The sequence below is a fragment of the Nothoprocta perdicaria genome, unplaced genomic scaffold (genome assembly GCF_003342845.1).
Source record: "Nothoprocta perdicaria isolate Ctin4 unplaced genomic scaffold, notPer1 scaffold_278, whole genome shotgun sequence".
Lineage (NCBI taxonomy): Eukaryota > Metazoa > Chordata > Aves > Tinamiformes > Tinamidae > Nothoprocta > Nothoprocta perdicaria.
Genome location: NW_020455508.1, coordinates 76,419 through 99,896, shown reverse-complemented (window position 1 = coordinate 99,896; position 23,478 = coordinate 76,419). Strand labels below are relative to the sequence as shown.

Genomic DNA, 23,478 nt, shown 5'->3' with positions numbered 1-23,478 from the left:
GGCTTTCAGAGGACTGCTTGGGCTTGCTAATAGAAGATGATTGCTTTGATTAACTGGGGTTGGGGAGTTTTGTCTTGTATTGTTTTTTGCATGGCATTTAGCAGCATATGGAGCTGCTGAGGAAAAAGTAGCAAGATTTTTATTGTCCTCTGTTTTTTTTTATATTATTTATGGGTCTGAAATGACAAATTGAGGAGTGGCAAGCTTTGGTCCTGGCAGTTTTTATAAAGGAGAGGGATGTGTGTGAGGAGGGGAATGGGAACAAAACGGCTGACATGTATTTAAGGTATTACCAGCAGACATTTCCCTAAAAGTCCTTGAGTGTGCTCTCTTTCAAATAAGTTGGGATGATTAATCCTTCTGGGGCCCGGCAGACTTCGAAATTGCWTTTCAAGTCCAATATTCCATAAAGAGCACAGAAATAGTAAATAGTCTAGTTTAAAGTTTGCTTTTTAATCATTCAGAGCTGTAGTAAAAATAACTTTGTATTGTCAAGTTGCGCGTTCCTCYGCTTTTCTACTTGTCCTCATCTGAGTGCTGACAGGTCACACTAATGGAGCTCCTGGAACAGCTCCAGACGTTTCACAAGCAGTTAAGGGGGTGGGGGGAAAAAAAAAAAAAAGCATAAAAATTCCCAGAGATATGATCCTCTACTTGGGTCACTTGTGTCTGTCCAGTATGAGAAAGATAATCTGCCACTTGCGAGCAGGATATGGGTAACTCTGGATTTTTGTCACTACGAAATAAAAAAAGTCTTCATAAGGCTTGCAGTTGAAGACAAACAAAAAATATATGCATCTATAGCAAAAATGTGGAGAAGATGTTTACTCTGAAAACTAATTGGGGAGAACATATRTATAGACACATGTTTGTACATATTTAAACACACATCCATGTTTCTTAGTGAACAGGTTGTATTTTAAAAGATGAGTTGCGCATCTCAGGGCAGGGTAATGAAGGAACCCTGTCGTGGGTCTTTCTAAGCTAGCCCACAACGATTAACTGCATCCATAGTGCTCTGAGAAGCCTGTTCAGCAGGAAGAGAGCAGCTGCTCTCTGGGGCAATGGCAAGTGCGGGACGTGCTGCCCATGGGAGCCCCCGAGGGAGGCGGTGCAGGGTGCCCCGCTGGGTGCTGACGCACTCGTCGTGCTCACGAGGGCCTCCTTTGTGAGCGCTGGGTCCATGGGGTGCACTGGCTAAGTCTGCTCTTGACTCTGGCTTGAGGCCACGCGCCAACATGAACAGATGAAAATCAGATGAGTGCCAAATGTCTGTCAGCAGTAGCGTTAAAAAATAGGCTGTGGCTCAAATTCTCAGATTCCGTTTTAAAGGTCAGATTACTTAGAGTATTTGCTTGGGAATACGCAGATTTAGGAGGAAGAAAGCAAGCATGCAGTGAGCAAAGGGGTAGGCATGTGGTGATGAGAGTGAAGGGGCCTCAAGAATGGAGTGGGCAAAGGAGAGCAATTGCTACAACTGTGGTCAGTTTGTTGGCGGCCACAAGTGGGAAACACCATCTGAAGGATGCATAGTGAATGGGATATGGTGTAGGAGCATTTGGTGGTTTCAAACTGCCATAAGAGGCACTGAAAAGCCCCCATCCATCTCCTGTGCCTCGGCAGTGCTGCCATTCCTGCCTCTACAGCCCTTTCTCATGGGCTTGTGACCTCCAGCCCCAGCTTGTGCCGTCAGCTCCCATATCTCCAGTTCTGCTGTAAGGCAGTTTCTGCCCATCAGGGATAACGAGGTCAGCGCTGTAGATCCTTTGCTTATCATTGTTCTGCCTGTTACAAATCACCAGCCGCTGTAGCAGGGACTTGCCAGATAGCCCCTGCTCTCCTCACAGCCCTTAGGTCCCTCTACCTTACCCAATTTCTTTCTCTCTGGTTTGAAAAACTCTGTAGCAGAAAGTTGTGAAGACAGAAGGCCAATTTTAGCCCTGGTACAAGCTAACGCAGCTTCTGTTTCTTGGGCGTTATGTTTGCTAACTCCAGAGTGAGCTTAGCCTGTAACTGGTGCTATTGAAAACTGTTGCAGGCAGACTTTGTATGTTTGCTTTCAAGGCAGCTGTGATAATAGCAGCCTCAACAGTTGCTCTTTCTGGATTTTCTTTACAAAAGCATTTGCTGTGTCTATCAGGGAGATGATTTGGCTCAGGGATCCTCCAAAGCTGGACAACAGGGTATTATCCTAGACTGCTGTGGGTATCAAATCCACAGTATCCTGGTGCTCTTCTGCAGCCCATTCAGTAGATCTAGYGCAGGGACCCTGTCCATGGCCTACTGGTTGGGCTGTCTCTCAGCTTATGTAGCTGCTTGGGGACCTTGGCCAAGTGGTAGTGAAATCCATAGATTACATGTGCTGCAGCACAATTGCACCAGGATGTATTTCTGGACAATACAAAATTTTGCAGAATAGAGATTATGCAGAGTGAGCTTTTGAATAACGTCTCTTGTTAAATGCTTACAGTGTTTCAGCTCATGTATGTGAAAAAGATGGTAGCCTTAAGCTCCTGTCCTTAAAGTCAAGCAGGCTTGGTGGCCTTCCCAGCATTCTTGCAGGAGCAGACTGTGAGGCAGACAGCATGTTGCGTGGCAGGGCATGGTGCCTGGCACTTGGTCATGCCATTCGTCTGCTCTGGCATAGCGAATCTCCTTGGGAAATAGCTCAGAAGTCAGTCTTTTTTCTTTTTGCCATACTCTTCTGCCTTCTTGTTCCACTGTGAGTGGCATCCAGTGTGGCATCTGCAAGGGGCTGCTGCCTCTGTACAGAGCAGGTCCAGGTTCTCAAGGGCAGGGGCTCCTCAGGCATCACCAGACTGCATCAGTCATCTCCCTTTTGCAGAGTTCAAAACCTCTCCATCTGGAAGAAGAAGTACTCAGACGTATCTCTGTCATTTAAACCACACTTTGATCCCGTCAGTGTTCTCTGTGCTGCAGGAAAAGGGCAAGCTGTGCCAACCTTTACAGCGCAGAATTTTATGGGATAGGCAAATCCACTTGAGTTTTAAGAGAGAGCTCTATTTTTCCCTGGGCTCTCACCCAGGAGTTTAATATTCAGTGAACCAAAATTGTTGGATCTGTTTTTTAAGAGTCTGGCACCTATATTAGCAATCAAACCCACAAATTGTGCTGTCTGATTGAACTCTGATGACCCAGAGCTTTGTGTAATTGAGACTGAAGCATGATAAAGAGTTCTCTTATGGCTTCACATATTGATCAGTCTGATTTAATTTTCTCATGAGACCTGTACCACGCTAGGGATGATGGATTGTGTTGAAAGCCTGATAAGCCTGTTTTAACACAATATCGCAAGACTCCTAGAACAGAGGCAATTATCAACACTAATGCATGTTTCCCGTTCCTGGTTTTGATTTGAATGGTAGGCAGTATTTCCTGCGTTGCCTTTTTTTTTTGATAAGGAAAGTATAGATAGAGTAATAGTTCCATTCCACTGTCCRTGCTCATAGGTAAACTGCCCTCAAATTCTAGGCTCTTGCACCTACAATTTCGGGTCAGTTTTTCTAAAATGTATAATATTTTTAATAAATATTTTTAATGTAAATATTGTTGGCAATGTATTCTCCTGTTGTAACTCTTTCAGTTAGAAAAAGGGAGTTCAGTGTTACTTCAGACTTTTTTTTTGGCTTTCCAATACAAAAATTTCAAAACTTTAATTATAACCTCTTTGGTGCTAATTTGTGTTGCAGATGTTAAACTCATKCCAGTGTTTAATTGGCAAATGGAAGCATGTGAAGAAAACATCAGAGCAAACTGCTATGTTAAAACTGATTATTTGAAAGCTGTGCTTAAAAATAACCATGTTATTATGTTTATGTTAATTATTATTATGTTAATGTTCATTAAGTTTAGCACCTTACAGAATTGCTTTTCTTAGGTGATGGAAAGAGTTGCTTTATGTTTTGTTTGTTCATCACAGAGCAATTTATATCATTTTGTACCTCCTACAGTCTTTTCCAGTTTCTTTTTCCATTCACCCATGTTCATCTCCTTAAAGAGTGCAATTCCCATCACTAATGCATGGATTGGGAGTCATTAGCAACACATTTAAAGGAGAAATATTTTGGAAATATCTGTTTCTAGGCACAGATAAATGTGGAAGGGTGAGGTCTGAAAAAAACGGATAGGCAAGCGGATTGCACAAAATACAATTCTACAGACCATACACTAAATTATATAAYCTGCTCAAAATCCTGTGTTGCATGTTTGATGTTTCATGAAAAGTGTCACCTTATCTGACTTTTTCTTGGTGCCTCAACTTCTAGGTTCGTTCATCCACATGAGAATTGCAGTTCTCATTATAAAAGGGAAATTTTTACCACTGGTAATTATAACTTCAAAATGTGACCTGAATGTTTCTTAAAAGGTGAACATATATAAAAAGGAAAGTATTTTAGATCCCTCAATATCCTGGAACAGTCTTAAAGCCATAACTTATATCCCACCTTTGCTGGAATTTGCAGTGCTGGAAACCACATGAATATTTAATGGCAGCTGCCTGGCGCTGTTGCTGCCCTCGGGTCTGCTGTTGGCTGTCACTTCTCTCCTTCCAGCTTCCGACATGATGAGAAGGCAGCTGGGGTGTTTTAAATTGCCTTCAGCAATGATTACTTCAGATTAATCACCTAATCTTGCAAACATTGGAGCACTGAAGGAACAATAATGATGTGAGAAATCCCATGAACTCATCTAATATTAAACATATTCTGGATTCAGCAGTGCGAGCATACTGATGAGACCTGATTCATTCTTACGTGGTGGAGCCAACATGCCCTTGCAGCTTTGCTTTCGGAGGCCTATAATCCTCACTAAAGGGTGCAATTCAAATCGATAGTTTTAAATGCCACAGAAAAGCAGGATTAGGTGAAGTTACTTTGTACTTCAAGCCTTGTTTTACTTCCTCACTGCTTAATTCAGCTCTTGACCCCTGTATACTGCACGTTTGAACCATCCCACAGTGCAAATGAGTAGAGGCTGCTTTTTGGCTAGGGGATGGAATTGAGATGGTATTTTTAAGCTTGTTATTATAATACACAGTAGATATGAGTCACAGAATAGAACTTTATACTGTTTTGAGGACATACAATACTGAGGAAAAAAATGACAATTATGTGGTTCTAAAATGTGAGAAAAATAAGTAAACAGTATAACTCATGGGAGTGTTCCTTGGTCATGTTCTTCTGGAACATATGTTAAGTAGAATCTTAAATAGTGTGACAGTAACACTGTTTATTGTTAATCTTAAATCRTGATGGTATGTCTAATTGATGCCATTCATTATTTTTTTTAGCTAAAMCCCTAAAATGTGACTACTTCATTTTCAGGTGTGCAATTTCTGCTACTTTAAACTATGTTACTTATTGCTGTGTCCTTAAATCTCCAGGTGCTGAAGTCTTGTACATGAACATGTCAGCATATAATGAAGGCCGCCTTCAGTCATCTTTCTGGATTGTTGATAAACAGCATGTGTACATTGGAAGTGCCAGCCTAGACTGGAGATCGTTGGGACAGGTAATTTAATGAAAAAAAAAAAAAAAAAAAAAAAAAAAAACAGTCCTAGAGAGAAAGAGGGTAGAGAGAGGGAAAAAAAGTAATGTCTTGAAGCCCACACATTTCTGATAGCTTGCTGGTAGGAGGACTGTCATGGTTTTGATTGCTGTTCTGTTTTGACAAAAAAGAAAGCTTGTGTTATGCAGGTGTTGCTTCTTTTCTTAGGAATACGTATCCTCTCCTATCCTCAACAGTAACGTTTTGGATTAAATGTTATATATTTATATTTATATATATATATTTATATACTGTATGTGTGTTTCAGTCTGTTGATGAGATATAAGCAAATCAAGTTGTGCTAGAAATCATAGAGTTGTATTTAGCTAGTCCTGCAGAACTTCAGCTAGATAAAAACTGCTTTTGATTTTGCTGATGGTTTTGACAGTTGAAGCCTGCAAGTTCTTACTTACTAGAGAGAATGATAGTGAGTGAAGCTGCTGGGAAACCCCACCACTATGGAAGTTCTTTGGTATAGTGAGAGTGACCTAGTTCTGTTCCCCGCTCTAATCTGCCATTTAAATTGAGAGAAGCAACATTTGAATTGATTTCCCAATGGAGATTGGGTCTTACCAAGAATACCATGRGGCAAACTGGTTTTGCTAAGCTTCAGGGAGAGGTTTGTAGGCACAGAACTCTTGATGATTTTAATGCACAACAGAGTGGAAAAGAAAGTAGTTATTAGTTGCAGTGAAAAATATGCTTTTGACACRTGGATAGAGTCTCAGAAATATGTGATTAGTTTTCATGATTTCCAGTGATTTCTGTAATGAAGAATATGTATGTTGTGCTGAAATTTTTAATGGTTATTTTGAGCTAAGGGGTTGAAGATAGGAATAAAATTAACCACTTTACTAAAGAAGAAGGTAAAGTCCATTCATCTTTACTATTACTATGTGTACTAATTTAATTGAAAGATAGCTTTTTATGGCAGCTGTAATTTGAGTGTTTACATAGGAATTTGGAACACTAGTGAAAAACAGGATGTTTGTGAATTTGGAACACTAGTGAAAAACAGGATGTTTGTGAACCAGAGGGAAAGTCTTAGCCAAAAGGATGCCATATTTTTAATCAGAATGAGCACATATTACTTGAATTTTTGAACTGTTTAGAAGATTAAAATCATGTATGTTGTCTGTGCCTCATGAGCTGAGCAATGTTTCTCTGTCATAAACAAAAGAGAGCTCCTCACAAATGTATTTATCTTGCAAATAGTTAATACTATATTTTAGTTTTAAAGCCTGTTTTAACATGAACTTTGAGCAATGATGATGACAGCAACTGTGAGAAAGAAGGATATCTGCTACACAGATTAGTTGAAAATATTTTAATATTTTTACTTGTGACCTCTCTCACAGAAATGCTGCAATTCTTTACAGCATTAGTCTTTTCATATTAAAGTAATTCTTGCTTCATATGGCATACCTATATTAAGCCTTGTTCTATGGCAGTTGTTTGCAGGTCATGGCTTCATAAACAGTTCATTATTGTTAATCTTACTTGTTTTTCTTGTGTTGTTTTCTGGGCATATTTGGAGATTTTTCCATCTTACTGTCTTATAGCAGTAAATTTTAGTGCCTAATGGGAAGATGAAGTCCAGAAGAGTATTTGCACAGAATAAAAAGAAATGTGTCCCATGAGTTTCAATTAAAGAGAATATGCTCTCAATTAGTTGAGAAATGTACTTTGGGATTTGAGAAGAGCCTGAAAAAAATTAGGTACTTGGCTCCTTTTGACATCAGATTTGAGTATCCAATTCCCTTACTCCAGAAGTTCGGGTTAGTAAATCAGGGCAGCTGTCAAAACGCTCTCATACGCTGTCTTAAAATAATAATCTCTTGAACTTTCCTTTTCACACGAGAGGCAAATTACGCACAGAGCTCCATCCTCTTGCCCCGAGTACTGTCCTCAGGGCTAAATGCTCTGGCAGGCACAGAAGACCTAATCTTAAAACTCCCAGGGAGCCAAGTGCTCGCTGAGGAAGCATGGGCTCTCACGGCGGGAGAAGGGAAGGGCTCCTGCGGGAAGGTCCCCGTGGACATGGCCCCTGCTCCCCAGCTACATGCTGCTGTTACCTGCAGGGCGAGAAACTCGGAGGTGACCATACTGCCATCAGTCACATACGGTGCTTTAAAGACTACATCTTTTAAGACTACATCTTTGTAGTAACAGACTGCGGTTACTGAATCGTCGAGCCAATCAGATCAGGTTGGGTGGATCCTGGCAGCAAAGCAGAGGGTAACGCACTTTAACACAATCCTAGCAGTGCCCTGTGTGCAGCCTGCCAGGCACAGTAGGGGCCTTCTTGCTCAGCCACAATGTTCAGGACATGCTGGTGACCCTGGAGCTGTCAGTGCCCTAAGAGCTGTCTGCACGTCCTGCTGCAAAGCTAATTGCTTGAGTTCATCCAGTCTCACATCTGAACTTAAATGCAATGGAAAGCTTAACATCATAACATAGCAGGTCGAGGGAAGTGATCATCCCCTTCTACTCAGCCCTGGTGAGGCCACATCTGGAGTACTGCGTCCAGTTCTGGGCTCCCCAGGACAAGAGGGATGTGGAGCTGCTGGAGAGAGTCCARCGCAGGGCTACCAGGATGGTCAGAGGCCTGGAACATCTGCCATATGAGCAAAGGCTGAGAGAGCTGGGTCTGTTCAGCCTGGAGAAGAGGAGGCTGAGGGGGGACCTGATCAGCGTGTATAAATACCTCAAGGNTCATCCCCCTCTACTCAGCCCTGGTGAGGCCACATCTGGAGTACTGCGTCCAGTTCTGGGCTCCCCAGGACAAGAGGGATGTGGAGCTGCTGGAGAGAGTCCAACGCAGGGCTACCAGGATGGTCAGAGGCCTGGAACATCTGCCATATGAGCAAAGGCTGAGAGAGCTGGGTCTGTTCAGCCTGGAGAAGAGGAGGCTGAGGGGGGACCTGATCAGCGTGTATAAATACCTCAAGGGAGGCAGTGAGGAGGAGGGGGGCGGCCTCTTTTCRGTGGTGGACAGTGATAGGACTAGAGGACGTGGCTTCAAACTGAAGCATCGGAAGTTCCACAGGAACTTAAGGAAGCATTTCTTCACTGTGCGGGTGACAAAGCACTGGAACAGGTTGCCCAGGGAGGTTGTGGAGTCTCCTTCTTTGGAGATCTTTAAAAGCCGCTTGGATGCAGCCCTGTGCCACGTGCTCTAGGTGACCCTGCGTGAGCAGGGGGGTTGGACTCGATGACCTCTGAGGTCCCTTCCAACCTTCGGCATTCTATGATTCTATGATTCTAACTGTGCACTGTTGCCATATCTTTTTTTCATGCCTCCCCCTCTGTTTTCTGCATATGTTTAGAGCTTCTTCTGTATTGAGCCTTTGCATGCCTTCAGGCACAGTTCATATAGGAACAGCTGCTTAACTGTGACAGCAGTTGCACTAGAAGCACAGTGGGTCTCCACAGTATTCCCAAAGTTTCCTTTTGAAGCTGCACAAATAGAGTTAGCTGCTGCATTAGCTTTCCTTTCCTGACTCATATAAATGCATCTGTCCTCGTAGGAGGCAGCAGGCTGGAGCTGCTCTCTAGAGCCAAGTGCCACTGCTCCATGTTCATCCTGCTGCAGTTGAAACCGAGATGAGCCCCCAACATCTTTCACATATAGAAACTATATGGGTGATAATCCCATTATGGATGGTGGTGTTGATAAATAATAGCAGCAGAATATATCTTATTTTGTAACTGGGTTTTAACTAGTGGAAGGTTTGTTCTAAGGGAAATCTTTATGGAAAAAAGTACTGTGTACACAGAACTGGAGCATGGTGGGCTGCAGATTTAATGTGTGCTGATGGTTTGTTCAGGTTTTACTTTTCAGGTGTACAAATCAAGTGAGAATAAAAATAGAGATTTTTTTTGTAATTATTTATAAACTTAACTTACAAGGATATATTTCTTCCCAGAASGGTGTAGGGTAAACACTAATGGGACTAAATATGGTGTGTATGTGTGCAAAAGATTTTGTGTAATTTTGGGGTACTTTCGGCAGCTACCCTTCTTAAAATGATACTTGTTATGATCACATCATAACATGCATATTATATGTTTTTTTCTCCAGGTAAAAGTACTGCTTGAGAAACTATTTTTTTCCAACCATTTGTGCCCTTGCCTAATTAATTATATACTCTTTTATCACACTTTCCTGCACAACTCAAACACTAATAAATTATTGTGCCTTTAACATGGAAGAAACTGGTTTTTACTGCAGGTTTAAAAACATGGAATTGTAGCAAGGGAAAACTGTTGTAGCTCTTTGTGCGTTTTACCTCTAACACCTCTAACAGGAGTTACACATGCATTAAAAAAAAAAAAAAAATCTGTGTCAGGAGGGTTGCAAGATACGACATAAAATCCCCACATCTCCATTTTCCCTAGCAAATCTGTTTTCCCCTAGCCTGGAAGTCTCTAGATGAGCCTTGAGGCTCATCTCAAGGCGGGTTTATATTCAAATAAAAGTACTAGCTAAAGGTTGCACAGGCAATCTGTGCCAGAGCTGGCACTGGGGCCGGACTCCTTTAGATTTCGCTACCTCAGTTAAAAATAAATCAAAGAAAACCCCAACAGTTCCAAGCTTTGCAAGGTTGGACAAGAAGTCCCCGTGTGCTGCCAAATGCCACCTTGGGCTRTAAACTCAAAGCCCTTACCCTTCTCATCACTTACCTGCTAGAACCTAAAGATGCAGAAACGCTCATGTGTGACAGCAAAGCTCAGGGTATTTAACATATAGCAGCTGAGCATAGAATAGGAGAGTTATACAAGCTTGCCATTTAACTGTATTTAATTGCTATTTTGTCCTTCTGCAGAAAAATAGGAAAAATAATGTTAGCATCATTCTTCTGTTGGGAGCCTGTGTCTAAAGCTGAAATAATATCTAACTGCTTATAGCTTCACTGAAAACAGTAACAGGACATTACATATACCAGAGTATCAAATYTGTTTTTACAGTCTCTAAGGAGAATTCTTATGTGCATTAGTAAGCTAGATGCCAGAAGTCAATCTCATATGAGGTTTACTGAGTTGTGTTGCCATTTTCTTGACTTGTCATCCCTGACAAGAAGTGATACTGGTATTTCCTTTAAAAGGAAAAGTAGATATTTTGCATCAAGAAGAGAGATTTTTGTATGCTGCATGTATTACTCAGGGAGTAACCTTTAAAGTTACCTATATCCTTTCATCATCAAAGTTTTAGTACTAGTTAGAATCTCAGCTTCAAAATTATGCATGAGGCTGGTGGCATAGTCTGTTTGTTCAGCACTTCCCATTGCAAAATTTATCTCAAGCTGTTGGGAGACTTTCCAAAACTCTCATCATTTTGCCTAAAATGGTCTATGCCAGTTACCTGCTTTGGTCTGAAATGAAACCCTGCAGGTGAACGAAAGATACTGTTTAGTGTTTCTGAAAAATGGAGTTAACAAAGCATATCCTTTTTCTTTTATCCACAGTAAAATATTTTGATAGTTTTTTCCAATGTGTCTAAACTTTGTGTCAGGTATAAGTTTTTTGTTTGTTTTGTTTTTTTCCACCTGTTATTATCTTATTATCAATATATGTCAAACATATACCATTGAGAAATCACACTTCGTGCATGCTCAGCAGGCAAATCTTATAATTTAGCAACAGGTTGGAGAATAACCTAAGGGAGGGTGCCAAGAGGATGAGGCCAGACCATTTTCAGTGGTGGCCAGCRACAGGACAAGAGGCAGTGGGTGCAAACTGAAGCACAGGAAATTCTGTCTGAATTTGAGGAAAAACTTCTTGACTGTGAGGGTGACAGAGCCCAGGAACAGGCTGCATGGGGAGGTGGTGGAGTCTCCTTCTCTGGAGGTCTTCAAAACCTGCCTGGATGCCACCCTGTGTCAGGTGCTCTAGGTGACCCCGCTTGAGCAGGAGGGTTGATCTYGATGATTTCTAGAGGTCCCTTTCAGCCTCGGCCGCTCTGTAATTCTGTAAACTGGAGGGCCTGTCTTGTGCTGTGAGACATCCCTGTGAGAGGGCCAAGCATGGGACTGCTGAGACTGCAATGGGAGCAGACTAAGGAGGGATGGAGGTGAATGGTCAGAGACTCATCTCCTGACTTGAAGCTGGGAGCCACAGATGGGAGCAGAAAGGCCAAGAGCTAATGAGTGAGGAGGRCAGGAGCCTGTAGGACGTGGTGGGGGTGATGGCGGTGAGGCTGAGATAGAATAATGGGAGAACTTAGACAAGCTGGATAAGGAAGTGAGGTGGGATGAACTACAGGGTAGACTTGTTAAAGCGAGAGGCTGGAGAAGATATAGGCGGTGTGAAAGTTGCAGTATTGCTTGGGAGGGGAGAAACTGTGATGTGCCAGAAGAGCAAAACTGGGTCTTGTCAGGCAGCTAGGCACAAGAAACAGGGAGCTGGGGCAGAAAAAAAAAATTAGGTAAGGTTTAGGTAAAAAGACTGGGCATCAGACCAGGAGGACTGAGATGGGAGAACAAGAAGTGCATCCTGAGGCAAAATAGCTGTCTGGAGGCGGGAGMTGGCCTGGGAACCAGGAATCCAAGGAAGAGAGTGGGCAGAGACAGCTGAGGCTGAGGTGGCTACCTGGTCACTGGGGGACGCTCTCCTCAGGACATGGGTAGTTTGGTCACCCATTCCCTGCAGTCAGAAACCACTGGTGCCACCAGTGGCAGAAGGACATCTCCCATCTTTAATCCCTTAGTGTTGAGTGATGATTTTGATCCAGCAGTGTACAGATTTTAAGAGGTTTTGGGGTTTTTTTTTATTGGGTACTTTCTAGTTTCACACATATTTTCAGAGCTTGTTAAAACCTTTACCACTGCTGTTTTCTCCCTCTCTCCTCTACTTCAGGCAGCAGCAGTTATGAATGTGCTTAACTAGAAAGTTGTGCCTAGCAGCTTGCTGCACTAGAGCGTTATCAATGAGCTCCTATGATCATTTTCCCTATATACCTCTTCAGTGTATTTCTTATTCCTCTTAACCTGTTTGACTGCAAGTATGACTTCTACAATGTTTTGAATGAGTGATGTGTTTTCTTCCAGTTTTCTTCTTTTTTGCAGAGTTTTGTTTGTTTAATTTTACTGTTTTGAATCATTTTTTTTGGAATAGGTATATAAACTGTTACACTAATAAAGATGGTTTCCTTAAAAATTTTCTGATCTCCTTTTGCAATAATACCTTTCCATGCATCTTTCTTTTGTCATCACCCTCTTAGCACCAGAACAGCCAGGGTTTCTACCTCTTTCTTAGGTAATTCATGAAGCATTCTTTGTATAAATATAGCACAAAAATAATCTTTCTATTGATACAGGTTTTTTTCTATTGTTTTGTAAACTGATAAGACAGTGAAAAAAATTATAAAGTACTATGAGTCTTCCAAGGTCTTGCTGCTTTTCTTATAGCTATTTTAGCTCATATTTTTAGCAAGTGTGATGTCTCTAGTAATGATCAGTGGAAACATCACACTTGAGCTAAAATGAGCTAAATTTTCCGAATTTAAAATTCCATTTGAATTCCTTGTTGTAAGATCTTCGGTAAGATCTTCTTAATATATTTTCAGATGTACCATCTCAATGAAAGACTTCTAGAAAGACAGTCTGTCATTCTTTGTGATGTGACAATCTTCCTTGGCTTCAAAGTGTGATTTTGGGGGGGATTAGAAGAGGTGAAGRATGAAAATAGGACTATAAATCACATTTTAAACCTTTTATTTCATGTAGGTGATCTATGTAATCAGCTTAACAACTTCCCTCTTCCGCTTTCCTGACACACATTCAGGAAGGCTCATGCATATAACACATTAAACCATTGAAGTATTTTTCCCAACACAGGTTCTCACCCATCACCATCTCTGAGCAAACAGTCCTGTAACCATTGAGCAAGCTGAGCCGTAATCTGTTGGGCAACTTGCTTAAGCACATGTTTAGGTTAACAAAGTGCCGAGGTCCGTTCTTACCAGTTTCCCAATTCCTTGACTAGGAAGCCTGATAAAATACTAAATTAAAGAAATTGCTTGTATAAGAATTGWTACTATCCTTAATGTTAATGCACAACACAATGTAACAAAAGTGTGCTGTGTGTTTATTTTCTTCTATGTTTCCTCCAAAGAGTTTCAGTAAAACCTAAAAATGTACTTTGCATATTAATTTTACTAAGGTACAAACCAAACCTTTTATCAGCTTAAAATGCACTCCTGGAACACCTCATGCTAACAATCTTTTTGGAAAAGTTTTATTATTCACACAGATGAATAACTGCATCTGTGGGACAAACAACTGTGATGTATTAGTTGAACCATTTCAGCAAAATACATTTATGTGCAATAAATATCCAGCCAAAAGAAAATTCTGTTATGGAAAATGATTGAAACAAGTAAAATTAATCTGATTGTCTTCGCTGGAAGTGAAATCAGGCTCACGTTAAATGCTCTTTTGTCATGGGTGAAAAGAAGTGAAAAATGTGAATGCTGACAGGGAGACGGTGAGAGAGTTGGCCTCATTGCAGTTATCTGATCAAGGAGTTTTTCTGTGCAAAGGGGGAGAATAAGTAGAGAGAGAAAAGATACAGATGAATGGGAGGGTTTGGGTCTTGTGGGACTGTGAAACCTTTCTAGGAATGTTTAGGGAGAGGGATCATTGAGGAGGATCATAGAGAGGAAGGAGGTATTAAAAAAGAAAAAAAAAAAATTGGTGTCCTGTAAACATTCGATGCTCAGTGCCCTGCAATCTAGCCTAGCTTCCTAATGAATCATTTCTTAATTACCTTCCTTGTATCTCACTCAGCYGCATTTGTGAGTGCACTGACAGGTCCAGGGGCAGGGGGCGAATCCAGATCAGCAGCTGGGTTCAAACCTCGGGCGATGGTGACTCCCATGGCCGTGGTGGCARCAGCTGGGGGCAGAGGATGGGGACTCAGCTACCTCTACCCGAGTCTTATGCAAGTGAAACGTAAGTGCAGGAAAATGTGTACGAGTCTGGGTTACCTGCTCAGCTTTGCCTTAGGGTTGCCTCCTACCAGAAGGAGGACTGAAAAAGTAAGGCCCGTTGTATTTACCCGTACATTTATGAAGAGGTATTAATTCTCAGTAGATTAGGTTTGGTCTTATGTGTAGAGTTCTTTGACCTTGCTTCTCCCATGAATTGAGGTCAGGCAGTGCTTTGAATAACAAAAGTTAATCCAATCATCTCTGTTGCTTAGGATCGATGTTTTGTTCTCGCTACCTCTCAGCAGCACCTTGGGGCGCCTTTTAAAATGTCTCCTGTGATGAGTAGATACCTGACAGGGTTGCTAAACAGTAATACTTCATTATCAGGCAATTTCTTCTCCATCTTCAATTCATCTCTGTGTAGGGGCTGCTGATTATATCTGCATAAATTAAGGTAATTAGAAAATTTGATAAACTGCCCCAACAATATCAGGTAGGAACCAATGACATGTTTTATCTTGGGAGTTCGTTTTTTACTTGATATACCTGAGATGTTGAAATACATATATATGAGAACTAAAATACTGTAGAAGTATTTTATAAAAGCACCACTTTTATAAAATTTTCTTAACATTCTCTTTAGGATTGATTCTTACAGTATATACGAGTTWTAACTATTAGGAATTATCAATTACATTTAAATTTAAAGAATAAGAAGGCAGTCATTTGCTTATTCTGTTAATTAAATTGATGAATCTACAGTGAAATGAGCTGTGAGATGTTATATAGCTATGAGTTTCTGTTAATTCTGAAAATATTAAGCATCTGTAGATACAGTAGATAAATTGTGCATTTTTAAGATAAACATAAATCATCTACTGAATACTTAGAGTAAAATTACACTAGATTATGCTTTGAATTCTCAGTTTTGTGAAGCAACATTTCAGTTACTGCAGCAAAAAATCTGCCCATTCAAAAGATAGGTACTTTTTGTGCATGCTTTTAAAAAAAGTTAAACAATATTTTGTTTTAATATGAATTAAAATTTGATTATGTTCAGTATGAAATGTTTTCTTAGTGATTTTTTAGATTCATCTGTACTAGAGCTTGTGGCATATGGGCTCAGGATTACTGAGTGTTGCTGCTTGGCTGCACTGATAGCACTGGAGACAGGTCGGGAATTGGATTGAGAGATCCTGGGGCTTTTAATTTAGTTGTCCAGACTCTCCTGCTTTGTAACATCACAAAAAGTAGACTAAAGCAGCAGTTCTCGACCTCCCTGTCCTCCTCCTGTCTCAGTGTACCAGTGACAAGTAGACACTGATAAAACATAACCTCTTTTTCTTCCTGCTCTCTTCAAGGTGATAAAAAATGGGAGATGAGCATGGTGTCTCCACGTATTGAGCTGCATCTAAAAGGGTGCCTAGCCCTTTACTAAAAAGTCCTGTCTGAAATATTGAGAAGCAGCGTGTGGAGGAGTATTTCTGTCAGAGTGTAGGGCAGTGCTTGGTTAGCAAAACCACTCATTTTATTCCTTTTTCTCTTGCACCATTTCTGAGAATACAGATCTGAATCAAAGCTCTCACTAAAATCAGGAAGCTCTGAAGTGCTGCCTGGAGCAAACATGATCCATTGTTTTCTTTTTGTCCTCCCTGTCTTCCAACCGCTGTGAACAAACCCTTTCCTTAATCTATATCTTGAAAAAAAGTGTTATTTAGTTGTGTGATCTAAATCATCCTCCTATAAAAATAATGTGATGTAAACACTGAGCTGCTCTACAGCTCAAATACATCATGAAGATCCTGTTTGTTTCCAGCCTTCTAAAACTTGCTGTAGTCGTGCCACCCCTCCAAGTTGATCACTGAGACAGGATCTGGACATTTGCAATTTCTGTTAATGACAGTCACATCCTATCTTTACAGAACTGCACGGAGTGAAAAGTTTTGAGCTTTTTATCTAAATGAGCCTCTCAGTGTTATGAAATGGTGCATCTGGCCCTTTTGAGATAAGGCTATTTGACACTTAGAGAATTAGATTTCTTTTCACTCAAGTGAAAGTTATCCTGAGAGTTTCCTTTTGATATAATGTTTTTCTAGTAAAAAYATCAATTATATGTCTTAACATACATTTTAGAATGCTGCCAGTCCTAACCACCTTAAGCAATAATTTCCTTAATTTTCTTGCTGCCCTGGAACATATCACTGTTAGTAAACTGAGCACGATCTGAAGTGTCCTGTAACTGGAAAGGAAGCTTTTTTGGCTTGGTTGTACAGCAAGGCTCAAAAGAGGTCACAAAGGTAAATGCTAGCACTTACACAGAAACTACCAAAGGCCACAACAAAATGCCTTTGTGGTGTATTTAAATTCATATTTCTGTGTTAAACAATATCACTTATGTATTACAGAGAATGAATACTCACTTCTAAGAAGTTGTGATATGCTATTAGCAATATGATGCAATGCTGAAAACGCTCGTGCTGCTAATCTCATTGATTTCTGCAGGGTTATTTTCAGGACTACCTAACTCTTACCCTTCTCCAAAACAGTAGGCTTTTCTTTTTCKTTGCTCTCTTGGCAGGGGGCAGTGGGTGGGAGGATAGATGTTACTCTTGGAAATGTGACAGTAACTATTTATCATGCCGTAGGGGGGGATATATTTTTGGAAGTCTGATGTTTTATTCTTCTAACTGAGATAGGTCCTGCTGTATCCTGAATTATATCCAGTAAATCAGGACAAAGTCAGCACTGCCTATTAAGCTTAGTATTCTTGAAATCAGTATTTACAAAAGAATCTCAGTGGAGCCCCTGTGATGTTTTGCCTCTTACCAGCATTGCTAGTGGGCAGAGGGATGATTAAAGCCAGGGAAGAACAGGGTAGCCTGGCTGCTGCACTTGCTTTGCTTTTGCATGCATCTCTGCTTCTGCTGGGCAGTGTTCTCTGTCCTTCCTTGCTCCTGTGGGATTTCTGGTTTTGTGATGAAATGAGTGAAGACAATATAGGTATGTATATTGTATATCCTTGCTTTTGGTGCCAAAAAGACTTTTTGTGCCTCCCCAGCTTTCCTAATTTCTCTAGATGCAGAGCCCATTCTCACTTGCAAGACATTAGGTATTCCCATTTATCACAGCCCTCTCTCTCTTATGCTGCTGCCAGTGTCATTCTCACATTATGTCTTTGTATTGAGTGTAAGGGAGGACAAAACATATCTTGCTGCATATTTTTATCTGATTTCTTTTGACTGTAGGAGTATGCTCACTGCTCCATCTCTGACCTCTGAGATTAGATGCCTATTTTCTTCTCTGGCTATTTTCTTTTTCATGTGTTGTGAGAGTTTTGTAGAACAGGTTTAGAATAGGTTTGCCTTCCTTTGGAACAATCAATAATAAATTGTGTAAATCAATAAATAATGAACCTGCAGAGTAAAATGTTGGAATATCCAGTTTGAACATGTAAGCTCATTCCTTTCCAAAATAGCATGAGATATTAATGTAGTTGGATCTCCACAGTCTGGTGGAAAAGGAAAACATTCTTTCCTCAGGAAAAATAACCTCATAATCATTTGCTTGCTTTTAATACTTGTCCATATCCTGCAGATAATTAACTGTCGTTAAGGATGTTGCAGAGAAAGTGTCTCTGGTTCTGTTCTCCCATGAAAGTGGTCCCCTAGATACTTGATAAGTAATATCCATGTGTCAAGATGATCAGACCTGAKCTTTGGATGGTTCTTGGCATGTTTAGGGAACTGGAGACATGCAGGAATTAAGTGGCAGAACACACATTGTGCACGTAGCACAGAAAATACAAAATCATCCAGAGATATCTGTGCAAAACTAGGGAAAGCTTTAAAGGCTGGTGTTTTGAAGCAAACAGGCAGGCAGTACAGTTACCAGACATCCCTGGCAGAAATATAAGAAGTATTTTAGGAATCTATGCTCTAGAAATAAGGATTAGTAGCCTAAGAGACAAGCTACTGAAATAAGCATAAACTGTTTTGGGGAATCTCCCAGAAACTGCAGCATAAATGTGCATTTGGCATTATTCTGGACCCTTTAAGAAAAAAAAATAGAAAAAAAGAAAGAAAAAAAAAAGGAAAAGAAAAAAGGCAGTGGCATCAGTCACAGCAGTGAGAATTTCCAGGCAAGACTCTGCAAGGTGCATCTGCAACAAGCAGAGCAGAGCACTCAGATCCAAATGTCAAAGTCCTCTATCCAAACACACTTTGGAGCATCAGTGCTGCAGCTTCCTTTGCCRCGTGTTAATTAAGAAGCCCTGAAATGCTAAGAGCTGATGGGAGGGGTGCGGGCCCTGCAGCTCCGTGCTGACTGCTCCGCAGGAGTCCCGCGGGAGCCGGCGGCGGCAGCCGCCGGTGCTCATGGCTATGCCCTGCAGCTCCCTGGACCTGGGGCGCTCAGCGGTGAGGGGCAGGCAGGCCTGTGGAGTCAGAGGCCTTAGGAGCCCCGTGGGCCACTGCAGCCGTTATGATAGTCCTTCATTTACTCCGATGTGTAGTCCATGCACCCTTGTCGAGTGGTGGCAGCATCCAGCTCAACAGCTGGTGATAGTTGTGAGGAACAAGTGACCTTAAAAGAGGGTAAGAAAGGCAGTATATCCACTGCTTTCCCARGAATGTGATTTATGTTGCCTGGAAAGAGAACTTGCTGGTTTAAAACCTGGCTGGATCTCTGCGGAGGAGCTAATGCACCTCAGTCTATGCTATCATCTCCCACAAGAACTAGCTAGCAACTACTCTTGGTTAGAGATGCTAATGAACGGAGGCAGATTCCCCTCTGAGGGATCTAGTTATTAGAGTACCTCATCAGATGAATCTTGTTCAACTAAACAATTAAAATAACCACATTAAAATAATCATGAAAATGTATTCCCAGTATGATGCCTCCAGTGGTTCCTCCCACACATGCACTTTGGCATTGMAGATACCTTCTAGATAGAAATCTGCATTCAAAACTGCCTCAGTTCCAACAAGGCTCCCAAATGCAGTAACTCTGTTACCTCCCACTCTAACAGTGAAAATTTCCCAGGGAAAACTGGATTTGGTATTTTCCTCTGCAAAAGATGTAGTAAATCAGGCAGAAATAAAATGCCATAAATCTCCATGAGTCAGGGCAAGGAAGGACAATCATTTCAATCATTCTGTGAAAAGAATAATAGGTCTGCAGTTCAGTATAAAATCTCATCTGTCTATATACGTAAGTCATCAAGCAGAACAAAATAGATCCCAACAAAATGTTCCTTTCGTATCAGTGTACAGAATTAATGGCATCTCAAAGCATTTTCAGATTTTGATGTTATCTTCATAAGCATCAAGGCCTAATTTGGAAGTCATCATGCAGTTGCCTTTCCGAACTTTTCTAAGTAAATGGCAGTCGCCGAARCAATGAAGTCATTGATGTTTGCATAAAAAACTGACCAGGGCATTTTTTTTTTTTTTAATCATTACTTAAGAAAGATGGGCAGCACATACAAATGGAGATGTGGCATGTTTCTTCAGAAAGTTTCAGAAGTAATGAGAACTCTACTGGACAGTCCCATTTTTGCAATCAGTGTACTGATTTATTAGGCAATTTATTTGAATTTAATGGTATGATAAAATTGTATGGTTATGTAGCAAATTATTTTTTATGTACTTCTGTAAATATAGAACATGCATATACCACTTATAAGCTCCATGAGCATATATTTATCTACAGTTTCAAGATATGCATTTTATTTGTTACRGAAATGTACTGAAAAATTTAAGCTCAGTTTAAATGGGAACTAAGTAAGCGATAAAATTTATCTTCCATTTTTAAGACTAGAAGTGAATGTTAACGCTGAATTGGAGTGACATTTCAGGCATCTTTACAGGTATTTCTTTGCTTTTCCTGTAAAGGAAAGGTCGTTATTACCCAGAATTGCAKATGGAAATGGCACTAAGTCTTAAAGTTGTCACCCTTGTTTTATATATTTCTTTCTCTTCATTCTTTTCAAAGTTAATTTGTGTAAGAGATATGTAAGTAGACACTGCTATAATAGACACTACTATATAGACTTTTGTTAGCATACTAGATCTCTGGCATCTTTCGCATGCAGTTCTTGCGTTTCTTGCACAAGGGCTATTCCATGATGTTATTTAGAAACTGAAAACAACTTTTCCATGCACAGGAATAGTATTTGCTGYGATACAGAGAAACACTGAGGTCACCACCTTATGCAATAAATGGAATAATTCTCCTATTTTCCATGATTAGTCAGCCATAACATGCATTCCTGCAATTTGTTCATGGGGTAACAGCTAGTGAGTGACTAGCTGACACCTCAGCTACTCCAGTACATGCACAGAGGTTTGCTGGATGACCCACATAAAGTTGCATGCTCCACGCGTAACATAGCATTTTAACAGGAACAGGGAACAAGCAACACCTGAACTGATTCAAAATTCTCTTTTGAGAAAGTTATGCCAGGACTACGTCTTTACAGGAGAGTTTGCTTCCAGGTAGAAACAGCCAGAAACCCTTCAGATTATTAAGGAGGCTACTGAAAATAATAGAAATGAAGAGCAGTTATGGATATCTTAAACAGATTTTGTGTAGGTTAGTCATTGTCTTGGGGCTGCCTGTGTCATCTATTGTTAAATTACTGTATCTAAGTTGGTTGTACTTAGCCTACCATGAGGCCGTGCACACTTTATTTAATTGAGGTTCAATCAACAATTAATCAGAGCCTTTGGCTGTCTGCTTACCTCAGGAGAGGAGCAAAGGTTTCTAAGAAGTCTTAGATCAGATGGCCTGGCAAGGGGGAGCAGCTAGAGCAACGTGACTGCTCCAGACTGAGTCTGYAGCGCCGGGAAACTGCCACTCTGGCATCAATCCGTGACCACTTTTATAGAGGAAAAACCACTCTGTGTGTTGGTAAGGTTTTAAATTATGCATCCAGCTATTTAACTATGCGCTGTTACATTTCCACAAAGGCCCCAAATTGCAAAAGCTTCAAACAAAATGGGCACTTTGAGAACAAGGGTTCATACATACTCTGAAGCCAGCCCGTTGCATGTTTGTCTCTGGATTTGTACGGCAGGAGACGTGTGGAAGCTGCCCCTTGCAGCTCTATTTAGAGGGAGGAAACCCAGCGCTAAGAGCTCGTGCTGTGGGCGCCAGATGAGGAGGAGAGGCCAGGCACCCCCATGGGCCGGGCTCCAAGGCAGGAGAGGCAGATGGAGCAGGCAGAGGGATGTTTGTGCCTGCCTGTGGCAAAGGAGATTGCAGGTCTTCCAGAGCCTGACGTCTCCTTCAGATCACTTTGTCATTTCATTTGCCTTTTTACTGATACAGTGAATTGTTTAATGTCATTAAGTGACACTGGCGCTGGAAGTGTGATGGGGCTTGCTCCCAGGGAAATGGAGGCCAGCCTTGCACGTTACACATTCCTTGTCTCTGCAAGCAGTTCTTTCCTTTGATATAAGGAACAGAGACTGTGTTTGAAAGGAAAAACGGAATCAAATTAGAATTCACAGTAATTAGGTTTCCTACAGTAAAACAAGAAATAAATCAAACGTGATCCTGGGAAATGGCTCCTTGCGGTTCCAAGTTTGCTTTTCCCCTGAAGAGAAAATTGAAGTAACACTTGTGCTTGCTTTGAGGGGGTGATGAAACTGTAAACTGAAAAGTCATTTGTAAATGATAAATTAGCCTGTGATTATACCAAGTGATATTAATTATGCTGATGAGTATAGAGGAAGGAATTTTTAACTGATTCAGTTCTGCCTTCTGGCTTGCTCTGACAGCATCGATGCATCACGCTTGCTGTATTAGTGAGCACCATTAAGAGCAGTAACCAAACCCGTGCTTGTACTTGTAATGCTCTGCTAGGTTCTGCGTGAACATCAGTACAGAGCAGTCCATGGTTTAAAATATTTATACAAAAACATCTGTTTTTTGCAGAGTTTTCCACATTATTAGAGCAGATACTTGAAAAATAGTCAGGTGATGGCATTATTTTCTAATATAGTAAGGACACTGGAGATTGCTGTGCTTCTGTTTTGAAGATTAGATGGCAACCTCTATCCCACAAGGTGCTTTTCAAAACATGTCATTTCACAGCAAACCCCACATCTGCATGTCTGTCTAGCTTGCGTTGCGTCTCTGGCATCTTTCAGCAGAAATTAAATGCTTTATCTTTCGTTCAGAGCCGTTTCCTTACGATCAGGGTGCTATAAAAACAATCTACTGAATCTAAGGTGAACTGTAAATAAGGAGACTATCATTCTTCTTGACCTGTGGGTTAGCAGGAAAGGAAACGGGACAGAAAAATAGCTATCAACTCTTAGAATATTTGCTCTTCCTTATTGCAGCAGCTTTTTACTACTAGGTAATAAAAATGTACTAAGTTGTAACTTCCTTGGGACTTTTATTCTGCAAGAAGCACATACTGCAATCTATCAAATGTACTTTCCAAGGATGAGAATTAAAGAACCGTGAACTGATAGTGGCTGCCAAGCCAAATGCAATTGATTGATTCCGGTGGGACACGGTCAGTCCAGCCTTTCCCATCCTTCCTTTTACTGAAAGTGCATCTTGGCTTTATACTGATTATCTTTGGGTGCTTAAGTGACATTCACTGCAAGTGCTGTGTGCACTGTGTATCAAATGCATTGCCTCTCTCTGGCCACGTGCTTAGGTTTATTTCAGCACTATGCCTTGAGTGATAGTTTTCCATTTTCAGTGAGGGGATCAAGTTTTCAGSACAGGTTGAGAATGTATTCTGGTGTCAAGTAGAAAAGATTTTTTTCCTAGTTCAGTAGAAATTCTGCCTGACAGACATGTATTTTCAAGTGACTTAAAATCAGAATGAAGGAAAATTACTCTTGGACCTCAGGCAATGAGCACTGTGGTGGGGGARGGTGAATTCAGTGAGAAATAAAAAGTTGATCCATTTAAAGAACTAAATATCACAACAAGGAACAAGGCATAACAGAAACATT

The 23,478-nt window shown here is 40.9% G+C and overlaps 1 protein-coding gene across 2 annotated transcripts in view; it reads left to right on the top strand.

Moving 5' to 3' along the window:
- PLD5 (phospholipase D family member 5) overlaps positions 1-23,478 on the top strand; it is a 170,174-nt gene that overhangs the window by 126,528 nt on the left and 20,168 nt on the right. For both annotated transcript variants that reach the window (XM_026041086.1, XM_026041087.1), the window contains exon 5: positions 5,405-5,532. In XM_026041086.1, coding sequence (XP_025896871.1) covers positions 5,405-5,532 — 128 coding nt within the window. The remainder of the gene's footprint in view (positions 1-5,404; positions 5,533-23,478) is intronic.